Genomic DNA, 22,618 nt, shown 5'->3' on the forward strand with positions numbered 1-22,618 from the left:
ATTGTGGTTATTTTTTATTTCTTCAACTAAAAAATTCCTTATCATTCTAAAATCAACAAAAAATTACAAATAATATTAGGTATATTTCTATGTATTCGATTCTGAAATTAAGGTTATAATTATTTTGTTTAATATTTTGTTTTTATTTGTTAAATGTTGAATGAAGAGAAATCATTCATAATATTCTTTTATCTTCTTAGTTTATATTGAAGCCTAGTTTTTCGTCCATCTTGTTATTTACCGTCTCATTCATAAGTCAATGTAGTTTTTTTTCAAATGTATTAACATTGTTTAGTATAGTCAGATATGTATGTTGTTAGCCTCATAAAAACTACAAATAATATTAGGTATATTTTTATATCTTGAACCCACTTCGTGAAAATCCTGGGTCCGCCACTGATGGATAATACAAGTTGTATCGATTGTTTTAAGGGAGCTTACGTAAATCCAACTATTTTAGGAACTAGTTACTTAAATCCATTCTAATTTGTAATTATTACATATCTTACTAGATTTTGGTGCTTTCAGGTACGTCCAGATACATGGGGTCAAAATTATGTGTAATTTGTTCTAGATACATTGTATTCAAGTAGATTCACATGTATCTATCTGAGATACATAACAAATCTCTCTCGACTTTCTCCCATCTCACTCGTATCCGAGATACATGCGAATTACACCAGATACATACAAATACATGTAGTCCCTCTTGAACGGCAAATGAATAATTTTATATTATATTCAACCAGTATTCTAATAATAGGGATAATAAACATTGTTGTCATTTTAGATGGATTCTATAGTAAGTTCACCCATTTTCCCACAAGAATGAAAACCACATAGTTTTTGACATATGTGGATATAGAGAATTTTCTTTTACTGATAGGACACCCTGTCAATAATTGCATTTATACTCATTTAAATGGGGGTTGTAAAATTGTCCGGACATCCTAACAACTTGTATTTTTCATCTAATTCTTACTTAACATATCATATATCATATTATTGGTTCAAAAAGAACATGGTCAACATTAGCATATAACTGATTAAATCACTTGTGAACTCAGACAATTTGTTCTAACAAATTAAAATGCTTTCAGCTGTCAAAATTCATTCGGAACCAAGAAAATAAAAGCTCAAACAAACAGAAACACCAACTATCCTTCTTTTTTCTTCAGCCGCATGTTTACTTGTGATCCTCATTAATTTTAGCCATGCTCATTCGTTATCCCTTTACCGATTAGACTTTGTACACCCTTTTTAGTAAGGGTATCTTGTAATTGATGAAGCAACTTAATGTGTGTATGAGTAAGGGTATCTTCTAATTGCTGAAGCAACTCCAAATGTACGTGTATTAACTACGTCGTCCCAATATGCATCTGTATGACGACATACAGTGGAAGAATACCAGATTGAGTTCACAAGTATATATGACATACAGTGAAAGTGAATACAATTAAAGGGGAATGCATACTGGCGACACTTTTCTTCTTATTGAGCTAACAACTAAAAAGTTCCCTTAGCTAACAGAAAGTTATTGAAAATGGATAGCGTGAACCTAAGACTGACAAAGCTATATCCCATTCTAATTAAGTTGTTGTCTTAAAGAGAAGAAGAAATCACAAGTGATCAGAGAAATATATAGGAGATGCTTTATTTCTTTGATTTTGCCATTTCATATACTATCGAAATATGTACTCTTTCAGCAATCAAGCGAAGCGACCGTCTGAGTCTGAGTCTCTACATCCATGTGTATCAAACTGTAGAAGATAAGTGTATCACAGAATTTCACGGTGTTTAATTAGTATGTATAGTAGGAAAACAGTGCAGCAGGATATTTTTTTTGACAGCAAGTGGTCAATATATTTTTCCTGATCGTTGTGTCCATAACAACTATTGCCAAACTAACTTTCTAATCATCAGATATTTATATTACCAAGCTGGACCTGAAGGTTAATTCGAAAAATAAAGAAAACAAATGTGCATCTTTTAAAGCGTGTGTTTTTAAATTTGTTTTCCCAGTAAAAGAATAGGAAATTGGTGAGAATAAATAGGTGAGAAGAAGCAGGGGAAAAACGGGGAGTTTATATAGTTAGTGTGAAGTTCTGGAAGCGATTTGGATAGTTGGTAGAAATTTGTAGTGGCGTTGGGGCATAGCTTTAAAGACGGGGGAGGAGAGTGTTGGCAGAACACATTTGTGGCGGTGTGGGTGTGTTGGACAAAAGGATAAAGAACGAACTTTGTAAAATTTGTATACAATGCAATTGATAGATAAAAAAAAATCCATTGGAATAGAAATAATCAGTAAAACAGTAGGTAGCAGGGCACATAAATTAATCACCAAAGCACGGATCTACAAATGGGTGAATTTCAAAAGAGTGCATCAATGGATCGTTAAAGAAACACCAAATGTGTAGTTATGTTTGCTGAAAACAACGGTGTGTGAACCGACAAACCATCAGGCAAAATTGTGGCTGCACAAATTTAAAGATAGAGAGTGAGTCTGAGAGACTGTTTATTGCATTTGTATCTGTGGAATCTTCTATGCCATTGATAGCTTCAATTTCAAGCAATCGTTTGTTGGGAATAAGAACAAAGAGTTGGTGCAATGGTCTCTTTTTATCGGAAGTTATGTGTTATTGTGATGTCTGAATATCATATCAATTATTGGATTATTAAGTATAAAGCGACATTGTTGGGAAGATGGTGGGGGAGGAAGTTGAGTGAGGAGCATACCTGATGAGCGGTGTGTGTTGGTGGAGCCGTGGAGAATGCCGGGGAAGGACATGGAAGATGGTGGGCAGGAAGAGGGAGATAAAGCGGGAAAAGGAAGTAGTCGGGGGAAGATGAATAGGTGGTGAGTTTATTTATGGTGGGACTGTTGGTAAGAGGCACGGCGTTTGTCAAGAGTTGGTAGGTGTTGAAGGTATGAAGCGAAGTGATGCTTGAGTGTGGATGTTGTGGTGCGAGGGCAAGGGTATTTTTGTCTTTGTATAAATAAAAAAGAATTTCTGGCAATGTCACCGGGTTGAGGATTTTCTTTTATATATGATAATGATTATTTTGGCTTTTAGGGAAACCTTAAATAGGTTTCTTTTTTTAAGTCCGTTTACAAATACGATTCCTATAATAGGAGTATTATATTATTTTGGATTTTAGGGAAACCTAAAATAGGTTTCTTTAGTGGAGTATAATTTCCCTATCCGAATTGTGATCCTTCAGAACCACCATACCATGGCCGACATGTTGCCGGAATGTCTCATTCAAAAAATACTTTATTTTCTTAGTTATAAAGAAGCATCCAAGATGAGCATTCTCTCCAAAACATGGCTGCAAGCGTGGTCGACTCTTCCCGACTTGGAATTCTGTCTTCATAGGGGCAAATGCAATATAAAGATAGTGGACACAATCATGGAGAGATATAGGGACGGAAAAGTCCCTATAGAAAAGTTTGAATTGTCAAGGAGATCCTCTTATGATCCTCACAAAGTTTTACCTCCTATTCCTATCGATAACTGTCTTGACATTGCACTTCAAAATGGTGTAAAACATCTTGTCCTTGACTGTATATCATACTCCGCGCCTATTTTAACAATCTTGGCAGCAAAATCTTTAAGAAAATTGGTTCTTGCGTAGTGTACTCTTTCGTTAGCTAGTGGTGTTGTGAATCAAAATTCTTTGAGAAAGCTTTCTCTATCTCATGTAAAATTAGGCAAAAACATGTTTGAGACTCTGCTCAATAGTTGTCCCTTGATTGACACTTTGATCTTTGTGCATTGTATTGGCTTGGAAAAGGTGTATCTTCGAAAGATCAAGACAGTTTACCTAAAGGTCTTGAAGATTCGGGATAGTGAGGGCATGTGGGAGATTGATGCTCCAAATTTGGTGTCATTTGAGTACACGGGGAAACAAATTCCTGAATTTAAAATTGCAAGACAGCTGGAGAACTCAAAAATCTATCTTTACCGCTTAGACAATATAAATGCTGACTGGTTTTGTAAGTTGAGGAAGTTTCTATCAAAGTCGACGGGGGCCTCTTGGTCTCAAGTTTCCATTCGTTTTAAAGAATGCACTGAGATTAAAATGGAACATCTGCAACAACACTACAGAGTTGGTGCTACGACCCAGGTGGATGTTTTAGAAGTGAACGTTCTATTTCAGTAGATGGAGTGCTCTTCGTTTGTGGATGCTTTGTTATGGAGTTGTCTGCCTAAGAGACTCAACCTGCAACCAAGACTAAATCTGTTTACAGTTTTCAGTGATCGTTTGATGTATATGAAGAATTCTACAATCAGACCTTGGCATAGTCAATTAAAAGAAACAAAAGCTTTTGATGAAAATAATCAGTTGCTGCAACTGGAAGTGAGCAGCTTACAGAAAGTGTCCTGCCCTCATGGGGGAGCGAGAGAGCTTATTTTATACTAGATTGGTGCAGTTAAGTAGTCTCTATTTCAATTTGAATGCACTTATGCATTTCTAAATGTTGTCAGGATGGATTTTTTTTTGCTTACCACATCTCCCGTGTTATGACGTATACATGACATGTTATGAGTCATTTTTATTTTTTTTTGCATAGTTCAATCGAGATTTATTACAGTAGAACCGACCTCGAGCATGGTATATTTCTCTTTTTCCCTTCTTCTGAGATGCTCATAAGGACTTTGAGGGAGTTTTTATTTCTCAATTATCCTACTAACAGAACAACTTAGAGTATATAGACCAGTTTTTATATCACAAAGCGGTACTTTGTACTTTCCTTTCAATGACTTTGGAATTTCACCACCAATATAGTTTGTCAAATGAATCTAGAATAGGCCCCTCTAGTCTATTATGTGCGACAGAAAGATTCGTCAATTTATCTAGACCACCTAGAGTGCTAGGAATCTTACCAGAAAAATTATTTTTTACAGATCAATGAGTGTTGCAGCGTTTAAATTTCCAATCTCAAGGGGTATTTTCCCACTTAATAAGTTGAATGAAATATTGAATTCTATGAGATCACGAAGCTTTCAGGTAATATTGAATTCAGCATGTTGTAACCTAGATAAAGATACCTCAAACTGGTAACATTTCCTAAGCATGGTGCACGGAACTTGAAAATTGATTTCCTAACAAGTATAATGCACCTAGCTAGATTCTTCAAATTGCAGATAGCATCTGGTCTTGCAGTGACAAAACGAGTAAGCTCATCCCGGGATAATGCCAGACATTGTAGTTTCTTAAGATTACCTAGGTAGTTGCTTGGTAGGTAAAGCCCTTCCAAGTTAGGAAGATGATCTCATATAGTTTTTGGAAGCTTTCCAGTATGATTGTGCATTGTAGTAATATTGAAGATTGATGGTGGTATAGAGCCAGTTAGCTTATTATTAACTTGCAGGTCTAGGATAGTCAGGTAACGAAGATCACCGATTTCCTGAGGGATAAAATTGTTCTGTATTCTCAACACTTCTAGTTTTGTCAGATTGGAAAGGGAAGATGGAATTTCCCCTGAAAATTGGTTGCTCGAGAAGCGTAGGTTTGATAACAAACTTAAGAATGACGGAATGGATCCAGTAAAGTTATTACTTGTGATACTTATCAATTTCAACCTCTGCAAATGAGCCAACTCTAGTGGAAAGCGTTGTAACTTATGTTGAGGGAAACAAGAAATGAGAGGTTTCCAATGTGTGGTACCATGAAGTTGCATGCTAGAAATGTCTAAAGCAGTGACTTGTGATAGAAAACTTAAAGAAGAAGAATATGAGAAATTTTCTCCACTGTACATGTTATGTATCTATACAACTATTTCTAGATAAGAGAAATAAACAAATGAAATTAATTTCTGTCCTATTCTAACAATAATATTCCCTTCTATGTGTGTATGTGGCATCAGAAAGTCTATCTTACGTTAGGGCCAAATCTGTTGTTTGTATTTTATGCCTAGCCTTGGGCCTTTTATCATGTGGTCCTTTAGTGAGATCAATAATTCATAATAGGAAATTATTTCATGCCTTTTTACTAGAGATACATCTTCTTGACTTGCGCTCTATCTTTCTCAATCTTAACACCACACATCCAACAGCCAATGCGAGGAGTGATCCAATCTCTAACAGAATATATAACCCTATAAGAACTCTTTTTCTTCTTGACTGACGATCTAAGTGCACCTGATACAAAGGACAAACTTGAAGAATCTGTTTCATAGTCATATGTTTTACAGTCTTCTAGTCTATTTATCGTGTACCAGGAAGTTCAATTGAGTTGTAATCTGAATTTTGTTGAGGCGCATTGATTTGGTGAAGATTGGAAGAAATCATTGTAGATAATGGGAAGAATTCTCAAAGTTATGTAAATACAAAAAGAAAGTCTTGTGTTGAGCATTTCAAATCTCATTTTCAACTTCCATATATCAAGAAAACGAGCTGCTTCCCACAACCAAGATAAAATACACTTAAATTCTTGTGCGAAATTGAAAAACATACAAGAGAAGACTGGTACTAAATAACATACAAGTCCGATTCCACCTAGTGCCGACTACTAACAAGCTGGAGCCTTATCTTTTTGAGTGTTGAAAGAGCATCTTTTATGCTAATTCTTGCATCAGGTCTCACTAAAGTGCAGTTCAAACCTAATTCCATGATAGATGACAGACATTGCATCTTTGCGGCGATTTGTTCATCTCATGTCAGTACCAAATTAGAATCCACCACCTTGTGAAGTTCACCCGGAAAGGAATCACTAATCCAACGTTGTATGCTCAAGTCTCCAGTAAATATTTCATCACTTGGTCTTATTCGTGTGAAGGTCTCCATCATCAGGATGCCAAAACTATAAACATCACAACTCGTGGATACTATGCCATCTTGTCCATACTCTGCAATCATGGTCAAAAATTTATACCTAGGGGAAGGAATTGTTTTGAGTATTTATATGATATGAGAACTTTAAAAAGTCTTAATATACCTGGAGCAATATATCCAATGGTTGCAATTGTCCTTGTCTGAACAAAAGCCTCCCCTGCACCTAACATTTTTGCAATGCCAAAATCACTTACATGAGCAACCATTTCTTGATCTAGCAAGACATTGCTTGGCTTCAAGTCACAATGCACCACAGGTGTTGAATAGCCATTGTGAAGATAGTCCATTGCAGATGCAACATCTATCATTATAGCCAGTCTTTGCAATAAGTTCAAGAACAAGTTGTGAGAGTATAACCATTTGTCAAGTGTCCCGTTGGGCATGTATTCCAACACTAGGGCCTTGAAATCAAGATTGGAGCAGCTGGTGATGACTTTGGTCAGATTTCTGTGGCGAAGGTTCCGGAGTACCTCACATTCTGTGTCAAAGCTTTTGAATGCACCCTCCAATTGCACATTGAATACCTTTGCTGCAAAAATGATACCATCCTTGAGTATCCCTTTATAAACCATGCTGAAACTCCCATTACCAAGCAAGTTGGTTTCGTTGAATCCTTCCGTTGCCTGTTCAAGTTCATAATATGAAATTCTTTCATGCCCTTTTACGAGAGACACATCCTTTTGACTTGCATTCTTCTTTGTGTTTCTCAATCTTAACACCACAATTCCAACAGTCAACATGAAGAGTGATCCAATCCCTAATAGAATATATAAACCTGCGAGCACTCTTTTTCTTCTTGATTTCTTTGTAGATTTGGTTAGGCATGGTTTTACATTAAATCGGGAGTCACCACAAAGTGCATCATTGGACAAGAAAGACTGACTGGTGACATTTGCAAACGGACCACCAGTGGGAATTTCTCCATTGAGTTCATTGAATGACATATTTAGGTACTGGAGATACACAAGAGACTCTAATGACTTTGGAATTTTACCACTAAGATTGTTATAGGACAAATCCAAGTACTCCAAGGACAACATTTTGCCAAATGATTCTGGAATAGGCCCCTCTAATCTATTATGTGCTAGAGAAAGATTAATCAATTTATCTATACTCCCTAGAGTACTAGGAATCTTACCAGAAAAATAATTATTTGACAGATCAACGTGTGTTGCAGCCTTCAAGTTTCCGCTCTCCAGTGGAATTTCCCCGCTAAATAAATTGGATGACACATCGAATACTATGAGATCTTGAAGGTTCCCCAAGCTTGAAGGTAATCTAGAATCCAGTTTGTTGTTAGCTAGGTAAAGTTCCCTCAAACTGGTCATGTTACCTAAGCATGAGGGCACTGAACCAGAAAATTGATTATCTGACAAGAGTAATGCACCTAGATTCTTTAAGCTGCAGATAACATGTGGTATGGCTCCTTCTATCTTGTTGCTTTGTAGGGAGAGTTGCTGAAGGTTCAGCATGGCTTGCACAGATTTTGGAATATGGCCTGTTAACTCATTATTATCCAGACTCATCCTTGTAACTCTAGTAAGATTACTAATTTGTTTCGGAATGACACCCTTCAGTTTACAACCATCTGCTACAAAAATTTGCAAGGAGTTTGAGAAATTACCAACAGATGCAGGTAAAACACCATCCAACGGATTACCAGATAACGTGAGTACTTTTAGATTCCTGCAGTTTGTCAATGATGCAAGGAAGCTCAATGTTGAATCGCTGACAAAATTATTCCGCTGCAAGTTAAGAATCTCAAGGTATTCTAAGTTACCAAGTGATTTAGGAATTGGACCTGTGAAACTGTTTTGTGAGAGGTCAAGTTGTCTGAGTTTCGATGAATTTGAGATTGAAGCAGAGATAAAACCACTCAGATTATTTACTCCACAAAAAAATATTTCTAGGTTGGGCATTCCACGACCTAAATCTAAAGGTAGAGTACCTGAAAGCTTGTTTTGTCCAAAATCTATAATCTGCAGTGCTGAAATGTTGAAAATGCTGTCAGGTATAGAGCCAGTAAGCTCATTCTGTGATAATGCCAATGTTTGAAGTTTCTTAAGATTACCGAGCTCCATTGGTATCTCTCCTGTCAATTTTGGGGAAATATATGAGTACCAAGTTTGGGGGAAAAGAGAAAAGGAAGAAAATTTTATACTACCTTCCAAATGCAGAGTTGCAATATGTAATCTTGTAAGAGCGGTTAAGTTGGCTAGCTCTCTTGGTACAGTTCCAGCAAACTCATTATCACCCAATTGCAATATTTGAAGCTTTCTGCATTTCTCCAGGTTTGGTGGAATAACTCCATCTAGGGAGTTTCTACTGAGGTAAAGTCCTTCCAAGTCTGGAATATGATCACATATAGTTTTTGGAAGCTTTCCAGTAAGATTGTTGCCGCTAAGAGCAATCACTTGCATTGTACTAATGTCAAAGATTGATGGTGGTATAGAGCCGCTAAGCTGATTATATTGCAGGTTTAGGACAATCAAGTAACGAAGATCACCAAGTTCCTGAGGGATCTCTCCTTCGAAAAAATTACTCTGTATTGACAACACTTGCAGTTTTGTCAGATTGGAAAGGGAGGATGGAATTTTACCCGAAAATTGGTTATTCGATAGGTTCAAAAAGCGTAGGTTTGGTAACAAACTTAAAAATGATGGAATGGCTCCGGTGAAGTTATTGTTTTTGGCATAAAAGAATTTCAACCTCTGCAAATGAGCCAACTCTTGTGGCAAATCTCCATGGAAAGTGTTGTTATTTATGTTGAGGGAAACGAGAAATGAGAGGTTTCCAAGGTGTGGAGGAATGGTACCATGAAGTTGCATGCTAGAAATGTTTAAAGCAGTGACTCGATGGTGACGGGAGCTGCAAGTGATTCCAATCCAGCTGCAAACGGGGACAGAAGAAGACCAGTTGCTTGCTAAGATATTGTTAGAATGAGAAGAAATGTGTGATTTAAGTGCAAGAAGAGCAGCTTCATCAGTGCTAATATTAGCAAGTAAAGTATTGGCATGTAGTAGAATGAAAAAGAGAAGAATGAAACTTCTGCCCATAATTAAGCCAAGAAGGTTTCTCATAACAGATAATGCAAAGGAATGAGATTAGAAGATGTATTTAATCCATATCAAATTCAATTCAGTCAACGTTTAGGAAGTGTTTTTTGGTTCAGAATTTTTAGTTCAACAAGTTGTATTAGTCAAAGTCTCACAGCACTCAAAAGACTCGGTATATTTTTCTTTTCAGTGGAAGACGGTGATTTGAAATAACGAAAGATAAAGATTTTTTTTGTATTTCTTTGCCTTAAAAAATATTCTCTTATTATATAAGCCAAGAAGGATGAGGACGAACGCAGCTACAAATATTTGTACAAAAAGCAACATAAATTGTACTTTTAAAGTAACTATAGCGTAAAGTGTATTGTCAACGTGGCCATATGTTATTGGATAACTGGATTTCTTTGCTCTTCTATTACAGACACTTTGTATTCTATATTTCAAAGTAAACCATTATTTTTACTTTTTTTAGTACACGTGTAGGAACATGCATATCTTATAATTGTAATTTTTTTAACCAAATGTTGTATATGATAAATTTGGTGTTCTTTTATTGGTAAATGAACACGTGTATCATTTTTGTTACATGCAGCAATAGCTATGCAATAATAGTATCACTTTAATTCTCTTTCTCCTTGTAAAAAACTCTCAACAAATTTATGTCTCCTCTGCTTCTACAATTTCATTTGTGTTTTTTTTTTTTGGAGTTCTTTGTTGTTGCATTTCGGTTGAATTTTTGTGGTCTTATAATTTTGTAATTTGTCAAAATAATGTTTGTATTAGAAGGTAAAGTGTATTTAAGCTTAAGAAACGAATGATTAATTGGGTAATTTCCTATCTGTTTTACTTTCTATGCTATTTGTCTAAGGATTTTGAAGTTTTTCCTTTCTATTTGCAGTAGCCAAACTGAATACTGTCCAATCGACATTGTCCTACTTGATTGAGTTCACCATGAAGAATCATCGAAATATATGCCTAATAGGAATAAGCAAAGGTTGAATTGGAAAATATCTTCAAAACGAAAGCACAAATAATTTAGAATTAGAAACCTGAGAAATTGTGAAACACAAGCAGTATAAGCTTGAAGTTGAGCAACAATGGAAGTAACAATGGAAGCTTCTAGTGAACGAAGAACAGAGGAGAAAATTGATATGTGGAAAATGAAGCTTAGCCATTCTATTGATCAATGTAGTATTTATATACATCAGAAATAAAAGTGGAAAGCATCTAATCTAACTGCACAGTGGAATAACTAACTCTGACAGACTAACTACCTAACTAATTGTGTAACAAATTATTCACATTACAATATAATATTTAATACCCCCCTCAAGTTGGAGGTGGAGACAACACTGCCAACTTGTCAAGGATGGAGGAGTGTTTAATTCCTGTCAAAGCTTTAGTCAGTATATCAGCCAGCTGATCATGTGTAGCAATGTGATGTAAAGAAATGAGTCCTTGCTGTAGAACATCCCTCACATAATGACAGTCGACTTCGATGTGTTTGGTTCGTTCATGAAAAATAGGATTTCGTGCTATATGTATTGCGGATTGACTGTCACAGAAGACAGAAATAGGTTTGGAAAAAGGGACAGCTAACTCAGCAAGTAACCTACTCAGCCATACCAGTTCCCCGACCAACTTTCTGAGGGATCTATATTCAGCCTCTGCAGATGACAATGAAATAGTTTCTTGTTTCTTGGATTTCCAGCTTAGTGGACTACCTCCAATCAATACTAGGAACCCACTAACAGACTTCCTAGAGTCTGGGCAGGATGCCCAATCTGAATCACAGTATCCTCTGATAGTGAAGTCAGCATCCTTAGATAAAAACAAACCCAGTGTAGGGTCATTCTTCAAGTATCTCAAGAGGTGAAAAGCAGCCTGTAAATGTGGTCCCCTGGGATCTTGCATGAACTGACTTAGATGTTGTACACTGAAAGCAATGTCCAGCCTGGTGTTAGTGAGGAAATTAAGCTTCCCAACAAGTTTTCTATAATAAGTAGCATCATTCAGAACTGGTCCTTCTTTGGCCCTCAGCTTAGCATTGGGATCAAGAGGAGAGGCCAAAGAACTTAAGTGCAAACAGTCATATTCCCTCAACATGCCCAAAACAAACTTTCTCTGTGAAATAATGACTCCATGTGGTGTGTGAAGAACTTCCATTCCTAGGAAATAGTGTAACAATCCCAAATCCTTAATCTTGAATCTGTTATGTAGGTAGATTTTCAAGTCTGCTATTTCAGCAGCATCAGTACCTGTAAGAACTATATCATCTACATAGACTGCGACATAAACTGCTGAACTCTCTTTTCTTTTATAGAAGAGAGAATAATCATGCATTGAGTGAGTATTTCCTCTAGAATATAAAGCTTCAGTAAGCTTAGCATACCATTGCCTACTAGCTTGTTTGAGCCCATAAAGGGACTTCTTCAGTTTGCACACCAAGGTAGGATCTTCAGTTACAAGTCCAAGTGGTATGTCCATATAGACTTCTTCATTCAAATCTCCATGAAGAAATGCATTGTTTATGTATAATTGATACATAGTCCACCCTTGTTTAACTGCTGTAATCAACAAAGCTCTGACTGTGGTCATTTTCACCACAGGAGAGAAAGTTTCAGTATAGTCAATGCCTGCTTGTTGTGTGTAACCTTTGACAACAAGTCTGGCCTTTAGTCTTTCAATACTACCATCTGCATTGTGTTTAATCTTGTAGACCCATTTACAGCCTATGGCTTTCTTTCCATTAGGAAGTGGAACCAAATCCCAAGTACTATTAGAGTGCAAAGCATCAAATTCTTGTGTCATGGCAACCTGCCATGCAGGGTCAACAACAGCCTCCTCATATGAAATTGGTTCCCTGTCAAGGCAGACATTTCGTACAAAATCTTGACTATTAGGAATTAGAGCACTGTGAGCCATGTGTTGGTGATTGGAGAAAAGAGCATTAAGAGTAGTTGTAGTGTTGGTGGGGGATGGCTTTAGTTGTGGCATGGAACAAATGTAATCAGTCATATAATTTGGAGGCTTGTGACACCTAGTGGATCTTCTAGGTGCTTGGTGGGGGACATCAGTGGATGGATGAACTGGTAATGGAGGTGAGGTTAATGGGACTGGAACTATAAGATCAGGTGAGCCATTGAAAGAAACATTAAAACTGTCAGATGCAGTCTGAGTATCTGGTGTGCCATGCTTATCAGAATTGTCCAAAACATCAATAAAACAAGGAGATTGTAAACAAGAAATTGGTGGAGTAGGGGTAGAGGGATTATGAAAAGGAAAAATATTCTCATGAAAAATGACATCTCTAGAAACATGTATTCTTTTTGTGGACATATTTAGAACTTTGTACCCTTTTGTCTCATAGGGATATCCAACAAAGATGTGTGGGTTAGTTCTTGGTTCAAATTTAGCTCTGTGAGGTATAGGAACTGTAGGATAACAAAGGCAACCAAAGCTTCTCATGTGAGAATAAGAAGTTGCACATAGAAGACATTCTCCCCAGTATTGAACAGGAAGTTTAGATTGGAAAAGTAGTGCTCTAGCAGTCTCAAGTAAGTGTTTGTGTTTTCTTTCTACCACACCATTTTGTTGTGGTGTGTAAGGGCAGGTTTTCTGGTGGAGGATTCCTTTTGTCTGGAAAAACATTGTTGTTTCAGCATTTACGAATTCCAGACCATTGTCTGTTCTGATTGCTTTAACAGTGGTTTTAAATTGGTTTTCTATTATGGTAATGAAGGCTTTTAAGGTTTGTAATGCATTGCTTTTAGAGCTGATTAACTGAGTCCATGTGGACCTGCTAAAATCATCTACAATGGTGATGAAATATTTGAAATGATTGTATGTGGCTGTGTGATATGGTCCCCACAAATCAACATGAAGTAGTTCAAAAATATGTGAGGTGAATGTGGTTCTGGGTTGGAATGGTAACCTTTCTTGTCTTGCCATGGGACAAATGGAACACATAAAAGGTTGTTTAGAGGAGAATTTGACAGGAATACTGGAAATACCCTTCATTTTGACAAAAGGAACATGTCCCAATCTATTATGCCACATAATGTCCACATTGTTTCTATTACATGTATGAGAATTAAAACCACAAGAATGGGAAGGGACATCAACTAAAGAATGTTTAACAGCTAAACAAGGTTCTTTTTTATCGACAGAACTAGTTACTATATATTAGAAGAGTCTAGGATTTACTACCATTGTTCCAATTAAATCATTACAAATGTCCAATACTTACTATATAAAATATATAAGTGGGCCCCACCTCCTTCCACTTAAATAATATTTTTCAACCTTATCATGGTAAAAGTTGAATTTATTATCATTTTCATTTAATTTTATATGATATTATTTTTTCTATAAAATCATTATATATGTTTTAATAATTTAAATTTCAAAAACATTATAATTTAACTTTAAAGATTTTATTTTATCAAAATCTTGTACATTGAAATATATAGTTATGAATTTAAAATATTTTTAAAATCATATAAAAATTTCAATAACTTCTCAAATTCCATAATATAACACTTAAATACTACATATTATATATTAAGTACTATACTATAAATGACTTAAATACTCCATATTATCTATTACAATAATTAACAATTATTTGACACTTTAAATTCTATCAATGCCATATAAATTAGGATAAAAAACCTAACATATAATATTTAAATATATTTAAAAATAATATAAGTAATACTATACATTACAATAATTAACAGCTTAATTATTTAAAACTTATATAAAAAATTTAATTGACTCTCTAAATTCTATTGGTACCACATAAAATAGATTATATAATAAACATATATTGTTTGAAATTGACGAAAAAGAAACAATAAATTACAATAATTAATAAAAAAAAATAGTCCACTCCAAAAAATCTATCAATTAACAACATATATTGTTTGAAATTGACGAAAAAGAAACTATAAATTACAATAATTAACAAAATAAATCTCTCGACTCCAACAAATCTATCAATTAATGCCACATAAATTGGGACATGGCAAATAACATATAGTATTAAAAAATTAGGTTCAAAATGTACTAAAAAATACAATAATTAACAACTTAATATATTAAAGAGACATAAAAAAGGGTTAATATTTAAAATTCTGCATGTGCCACATAAATTAGAACAAATAGAGTAATAAATATTACTTTCAAAATTATGTTAAAAAAAAGTACTACAAATCACAATAGCTAACAATTTAAAATATTTTTAAAATCATATAAAAATTTCAATAACTTCTCAAATTCCATAATATGACATAAATTTAAAAAAAAAGTGTTATAAATCATAATAAATAGTACAATATTTTAACTACTTTAAAAGTATTATAAATTGTAATAAATAATACAACAATTTAAATTACTTATTGCTTAAAATTTAACGACTTAAAAATATTTTTTTAAATGTATTAAAATTTTGGTTAATTGTCAAAACTTTACATGTGCCACATAAATTGGGACATGGACAGTCACACATATTTTTTTAAAAAAATTACATTAAAAGTATTCTATCAATTAACAACATATATTGTTTGAAATTGACGGAAATTTTTTTATAAATTACAATAATTAACAAAATAAATCTCTCGACTCCAACAAATCTATCAATTAATGCCACATAAATTGGGACAAGGCAAATAACATATATTATTAAAAAATTAGGTTCAAAATGTACAATAAAATACAATAATTAACAACTTATATATTAAAGAGACATATAAAAAATGCTTAATATTTGAATTTTTGCGTGTGCCACATAAATTAGAACAAACAGAGTAATAAATATTTTTTTCAAAATTATGTTAAAAAAAAGTACTACAAATCACAATAGCTAAAAATTTAAAATATTTTAAAAATCATATAAAAATTTCAATAACTTCTCAAATTCCATAATATGACATAAATTAAAATTAATATATATATATATATATATATATATATTGGGCCCCATGCTGGCACGGGGTCCTATATCTAGTATATCTTAGAAAAGTCTCTCTATCGTTACTTTTCATCTTGACTAATAAATGAAATGACGAAAAGTCTCAACGACTTGGCGTTATCTCATTGTCACCTTTTTTCTTTTGGAGAGAATTGTTTTTTAAGGCTGTTTGGAAGGATACCCTGGTAATTGGATTTGGTGTAATTGGATGTAATTACATTGTCTGTCATGTTTGCAATTAATGGAGTTCTGAATTTTAATCATTCAGATTTAGTCTATTTAGTGTGTTTGGTTTTTAGGTTTGAATCTGAATGATTCTGATTCAGCTCATTAAGTCTATTTGTTTCTTTTTTCAAAATGTCTCTTAATGGACCTGAAAAGGTCTGAACAGATCAAATCTGCAGAAAAGTCTTAACACCATTCAGACTTATTTAATAAGTTATAAAATAATATGATATTGCCTCTCTCGGTCTTTGCGTAACTTTTGCTCTCACAACTACAAACTTTCTTCCTCTCTGTTTTCAATCAAACACCATTTTTTTCCTCTTGAACTGGTAACTTTTTATAATCTTTACAAGTATTTTTTTTATATTAATAATTTTCTTAGGGTATATTGATGTTTGTCAAGAACACTTGTTGCAATAATATTTTTATTGTATTGATGTTCATCAAGGTTTTTGAGTGAAAAGAATACTATTCATCATTAAAAATAATAACTATGTATACATATTTGAGGTCTCTTATTAGAATTTAATTTGTCTTAGGCCAATAATTTTATTGAGACTCTTTGATCATCAAATTCGTTTGTGAGATAACACTAATATATTATTGTTGTTGAACTAGTTGGTTACAAAAATAATGGAGCTCTTAATAATTCTCCATCCCAATCTTCAGTTTCAGCTGGAAAAAAAGTTTTGGGGAAGAAAAAAAACTTATTCGTCTGAATTAGAAATTGATGAGACGATGATTATTGCTCTGGAGTTATTGATTTAAAAAATAGTGCACCTACATTTGAAGAATATATAGAAAAATTTGATGGACTTGGATGGGAAAAGTCATTAGTAAATGTGTTAGTATATTTTGTGAAAGTGTCCACTACAAAAAAGCATGAATGACATTAGAGGTTCACAAGTTAGAGAATTGGATTAAGGTTATCGGAAAAAAGATAAGAATTCTTTAGTTTTTCTAATTAGCCAAAATATATGTTAGCCGCTGATAATGTGATACCTTATTTATTATTTTCAACTAGTATTATTTATCACACTTGTTGAACTTTTTGATATTATATTGTGCCTATAAAATACTTTTTATTCGTGATTTTTTTATGTTATGCTTGATGATTATGATATTTCTTAATGAAAAAGTAATATTTTTTGTTGAAATGAATTTTTTATAACATTTTATTAATATAATGTTTGATTTCATATGCATATTGAGATATTGAAAACAAACAATAATCATTTAGTGTTCAGATTTGGAGACAACATCTTAATATTCAGATGTGTATTCAGATCTAGACACCTAGCACTTAATGCAAATCTTAATGTTCAGATGTGTATTCAGATTCAGAGGTCTTAATCTTAATGAAAACAAATGAGGCCTGCAGGTAATTGGTGTAATTGGTAGGGGTAATTACACTCTACAATTCACATGCAGAGGCTGTGAATTGCTGGTAATTACACCATATAATTACCAGCTGATTACTTTTTAATTTCTTTTTATTTTAATTTCTATTTTAATTTTTTTGTTTTAATTTTTTTTACTTCTATTATTTTAAGTTTTTTTTTATTTTTATTATTCTAAAAATTGTAAAAGTTTATTTTTTATTTTTTATTATTATATTTCATGTTTTTCTTGTTCTCAACCTTACTTTACGTGATATCATGCAATTTTTTCATATTATCTACTTCTTTATGTCATGCTTATTTTCTCATTAGCATAATTTTATTAGTATTCTAATTTTTAAATTAAAATAGAATTTATTGTTAAGTAAGGTTATAGACATACATTTTCTTTTTTCTTTTTTAAAATAAAAATAAAAATAAATCATATTTATGCATGCTATGTTGAAATTTTCTATAAGAGTATTATGCTATTTTTTTTGTTTTGAATTTATAACTTATGTTATATTTTCAATTTCATTTGTTTTAGTAATATTGAATTCACATTGCACATCATTTTTTAATTAGACTTGATAGATTATATTTTTGTCAAACATTTAATAATTTATGACATTTTATTTATATATTAATCTTTTTATCAAACATACTTTTAACGATGTTCATAGAAACTTCATACTTTTAGTTTTTGCGATCAATTCAATTGAAATATATTAATTTGAAAAATTATAAACCAATTATTTTTTCATAATATTAGTTAAAGACAATATGTTTATTAATTAATATATTTTCAAAAAAGAATATATATTTTAAATATTTAATTTGATGTCATTTATAAAGTTCTTATTTGTCTAGTATAAATTTCAAATAGTTAATTTTTATTTTTTAAATTTAATATAATTTTATGATTGCAATTGTGCATCCAAACAGAACATGTTTAATTACAATGTGGCATCCAAACATGACATGTGTTGTTGACACCCAATTTTGACCCTCCCCGATAATAATTAATTTCCGAACTTCTTAATTTACAAACGATTTAGAATAATTAGCCTTATAAAATTCAAATAGTTTCAAGGTTATTTTTAGTAATTTCAAGCGATTTTTATAGTATTTTGTAATAATAAATATATTTCATATAATTAATCAGCACGACTTATGATTATTTGAAAATACTCTCAAATTTTTTTATTTTTTTTTAATATTCGATTAAATTAGTTGGGCTTTTTAGTTTATTTTGTTTTATTTCGTTGATTCGAGAAGCGTGTTTTTTGTTAATTTACCTTTGTTTAAATTATGGTTAATGTTAAATTAATTAGTGTGTAATTAAGTTAATCATTTTATTTTGTTAAGATTAAGAAGTTCATAAATTAATTATATTAATTCGTCCTATGTGATTTCTAGCCGAATCTTCTAAAATTAATTCTTTTGGGTTACCTCTTTAATCCGATTGGCCAAATTGTTAATTAATTTCTATTACGATTTTAGCCAAATCCCACCCTTTTCTTCAACCCATTCAAAAGACCAAAAATTGGGCCACTTTTCATCCCAATTCGTAAATTCCCAGCCCACCAACACAGCAATCCAAAAGACCCATCCAAATACCAGCCCACTTCAATAATAACACACAACAACACCAATAGTCATACCCTACGACCCTATACTCGTCTTCTTCACGCGACCCGACCCAAACGACCCTTGTACGTCTTCTTCTTCCATACGCATCAGTCCGGCAAACCCGGGAAAAGACGCTACTCTGAAGGCATCGACATCTACCGCCCTCACGTCCCCTTTTCCCCCTTTTTGAGGAATTCAACTTTTTCCCATCCCCTTTACTGTTGCTTCGAAAAGAGCAGAAGAAATTCAAATTTTTGTTTGAATTTTCCAACGGATTTTCCCCCTAAATCGCTCAATCTTTCCTTATAAATAGTTTCCCATGCTCAAGGGATGAGGGCAGGTTTTCAAAGTTTTGAGTTTTCGGTAAATAGTCATTTTACACTTTAGAATTTCACATTTAGTCCTTTGATTCTAAATTCCGAAAAGGTAGTCGCTCTAATTCTGTCTAGATTTCTTGTTTGTTGTTCGTATTTGGATTTTGTTGTGGAAGAATCGTTGTTCTCAAGCCCGTTGTTGTCCCAGTTGCTGCCCGGAGAAAGGTAAACGCTCCTCTCTCGATAACATCATTTATTATCTCTTTTCCTAGTTCAATGTGATGTTTTCGATATCGAAAAGTCTTTATTATGTGGTTGTTTGTCGTTAGATGCTACTTGGTTGGTGATAATAATGTGATACATGTGTTCTTGGGCGATGTTGTGGCTCAGTCTAACTGTTGGACTACAAATTTTGCCGTTTTGTAGTTAGTATCGTTGCTTCTATATTCTTTTCTTGGATTTGTTGCGTTATTTATCTGCTTATCTGTATGTGGTGAAATCTCTGTCATCTTTTGTTTTCGTTGTCTTTGAGCTTCATTCATTTTGCTACTATTGGTGTCATTTGTTTTCCAAAACGAAGAGGGAATCCTAAAGTTAGTTAATACAGAAGTTGAAGTTTGTTTCATCCATTGTTGGTTAGCCATAGCAGTTCGTTTCCCCATTTGACAATTTTTTGATTTTCCTATTGCTTAGTATGTCGTGTATGAGTTGAGTATGAACCTCCTTTTTTGTTTAGACTTTGGTCGAAAGATGTCTACTATTTACAGTTTTAAATGTGAAATCCATAGAGTATTAAAGTAGCGTATACGCCTTGCCATGGTCCTGTATTGGCCCTTATGAGGTTTGTGTTAATTTCCTTCATATGTGTTCTATCCTCTCTTGAGTCTTGTGTTAGTATTCTGTTAATCATTAGTGGGTTGTTTAACTCCAAGATGCATACTAAAATATGATGGGATCTCATAGTGTGTTACTACATTAAATCATCATTGTTTATTGTTGATACATTATAAGTACGCATTACCCATCAAGTTGCAAAGTATTTGAATTCTTGTTTTTCCACTAAAATTAGGAGTAGCCTTTCTTTTTTTTCTTTACCATGTGAATTTAATTATTGTATATGTGATTGGTTAAGTCACATGTTTGTCCCTTTAAATTAGTATGTTAGGTAAAGAAATCACTATTATCGTACCTATTTGTGATGCACATGACCTTCATCTTTCATCTTTAATAAGTCTCGATAGATTGTGAACATAAGTATTAGTTCAGTGTTGCAATGAGTTGTGCCCCCCCTTCTTTTTTTTCTCTCTTTGATTTTCATATGTTAATGATGAAGTTTGGGGTTGATATTTTGAGTTCATTATCACATGTCAATTTACTCCTCCTTGCTTCATTTGTGGTTATTTTATTCAATTCTCCTTTAATTACAAGTCGGATTGCCTATTAATTTAGAATCTTTCCTGGTAGTTTGTTGATTTCCTTAAAGATGAATTGTGAATATTAAGAGTCATATCTAGATACGCTAAAATGATAGTTTTCCACCTTAGCTTTCATGCCTTTGTGCAATTTTGTTCAGCAATCAATTCATTTAGTTCACTGTTGACTTTTATTTACATCATTTAGTTAATATTATATATTTTCATCTAGTTAAGAAGCTTTCTATAATGGTCTATCCTATTCTTAATTAATTGTCGCAATTATCTCTCCTTTTGGATACAATATCAACACCTTTTGTCTAGAAGCATATTAGTTCGTAATTATGTTCTTATTTCATAGAATAATGTGTTTATCTTTGTCACAAGTTAATCATTTGATCATGCGTTCGTTGGGGGCTCTTATCTCTTTTCTATTTCTTTTCTTTCTCTTTGTGTGTATGTGAATCCCTTTCGAGTCCATGGTGGACTTACCTACCTTGCATTTCTGAGTTGAGCCATAAAGGCTCGATCTTTGCTTTCCCCATTTCTCGCTTCAGCCCCCCTATATATTCGGAAGTTGTTACAGGTCCCAGAGACCCAACATACTGCTGTTAATTAGTTCAAAAGCCCAAGAAATGGGCTGTATACAACATGTATACACTGATATACAGGTTCAGGGCAGCAAACATGTAGACAAAAATGAAGATACAGGTTGGAGGCGTCAGAGAAGGTTGTATACAGTTGATATACGGTTCGATATATAGGAAAAAGGCTTAGAAACGACCTGTATACAATAATATACGCTTGACGAATACACAGGATCTCAAAGGGAAGATATTAAGCTGAAGCCCAAATCAGTTGCAGCAGGCCCAAGAAGGGCCCAAATTCATTTCTCCTTTACTCTTAACTTATTCAATTGTGTGATTATTTTTTTATTTATTATTATTTATTTAACTCTAACTTTAAATAACTTAATTAAATTCTCCAAAAGATGAACAATATTCTTTATGTTAGTCTATCTTAATATAATTTTTTTTATCAACTGTTATACTTTTATTGAATATATTTAGTCAAAAAATTTATTCTTTTTTTCAATCGAGTTAAAAATAGTTTTTCATGCTTTATTTAACCAAATTAGTTCAAATTATAATTAAAATAGTTCAAAAAAAATAAATATTAATCAGTCTAGTTTTATCAAAACTCTAGTCACTTTTATTACAAGTCAACTGTTTCATTTGGATCCCTTTCTCTAAAAATAAAAACTGAAATAAAATGTGTCATTTATTTAACTATTTTCTCAAAGTTAACCAAATATTGTAATTTTTTTTTTTTTTAATGTTAAATCACTTTTTTATCTCTAAAAAATAGTCAAAATATATTTTAGTCGAGTCGCAGGTCAACTGCATGTTAGCGGGCACTTCGAATGCTTAAACCATTTTCGAAGTGTAAATTAAACCCGGAACTCTCTTTGGTATTTTTTCAAATAATTTTTTCTGTTTAAATCTTTGAAAGTTATAAGTTTTCTTAATTTCTTTAAAAAATTAAGTGGTGACTCATTTCTAAGTATTTTTTCTCAAATTGTATTATACTTAGAACATTTCAAAAAGTGATTTTTCTAAAGATAGTAAAAATTACGACATAACATGTGTAATTACACTGTGGCAATCAAACATGTCAGTGTAATTACTTGACAGTGTAATTACTAGGCTGGTAATTACTGCCCTAGTAATTACACCAATTCCAATTATCAGGTGGCTTTCCAAACAGAAATGTAACAAAGATGTGTG

The 22,618-nt window shown here is 33.0% G+C and overlaps 2 protein-coding genes and 1 pseudogene across 2 annotated transcripts; 1 reads left to right on the top strand and 2 right to left on the bottom strand.

The window, feature by feature from the left end:
- The first annotated feature begins 3,234 nt into the window (after positions 1-3,234).
- LOC125835088 (FBD-associated F-box protein At3g52670-like) lies at positions 3,235-5,600 on the top strand (annotated as a pseudogene).
- A 1,051-nt stretch (positions 5,601-6,651) lies between these two features.
- On the bottom strand, positions 6,652-7,743 carry LOC125835130 (receptor kinase-like protein Xa21). Its single transcript, XM_049514267.1, has 2 exons — positions 6,943-7,743; positions 6,652-6,853 (listed from the first exon to the last, which is right to left on the bottom strand). The coding sequence occupies exons 1-2, from the start codon at positions 7,577-7,579 to the stop codon at positions 6,660-6,662; spliced, it is 831 nt and encodes a 276-aa protein (XP_049370224.1). The 5' UTR covers positions 7,580-7,743; the 3' UTR covers positions 6,652-6,659.
- Positions 7,669-9,895, bottom strand: LOC125835089 (LRR receptor-like serine/threonine-protein kinase FLS2). Its single transcript, XM_049514219.1, has 2 exons — positions 7,834-9,895; positions 7,669-7,721 (listed from the first exon to the last, which is right to left on the bottom strand). Exons 1-2 carry the CDS (start codon positions 9,893-9,895, stop codon positions 7,669-7,671), a joined length of 2,115 nt encoding a protein of 704 aa, XP_049370176.1.
- Between the last annotated feature and the right edge of the window lie 12,723 nt (positions 9,896-22,618).

This window comes from Solanum verrucosum, unplaced genomic scaffold (genome assembly GCF_900185275.1).
Source record: "Solanum verrucosum unplaced genomic scaffold, falcon-dt-bn FXZP01000220.1, whole genome shotgun sequence".
NCBI classification, from domain to species: Eukaryota; Viridiplantae; Streptophyta; class Magnoliopsida; order Solanales; family Solanaceae; genus Solanum; species Solanum verrucosum.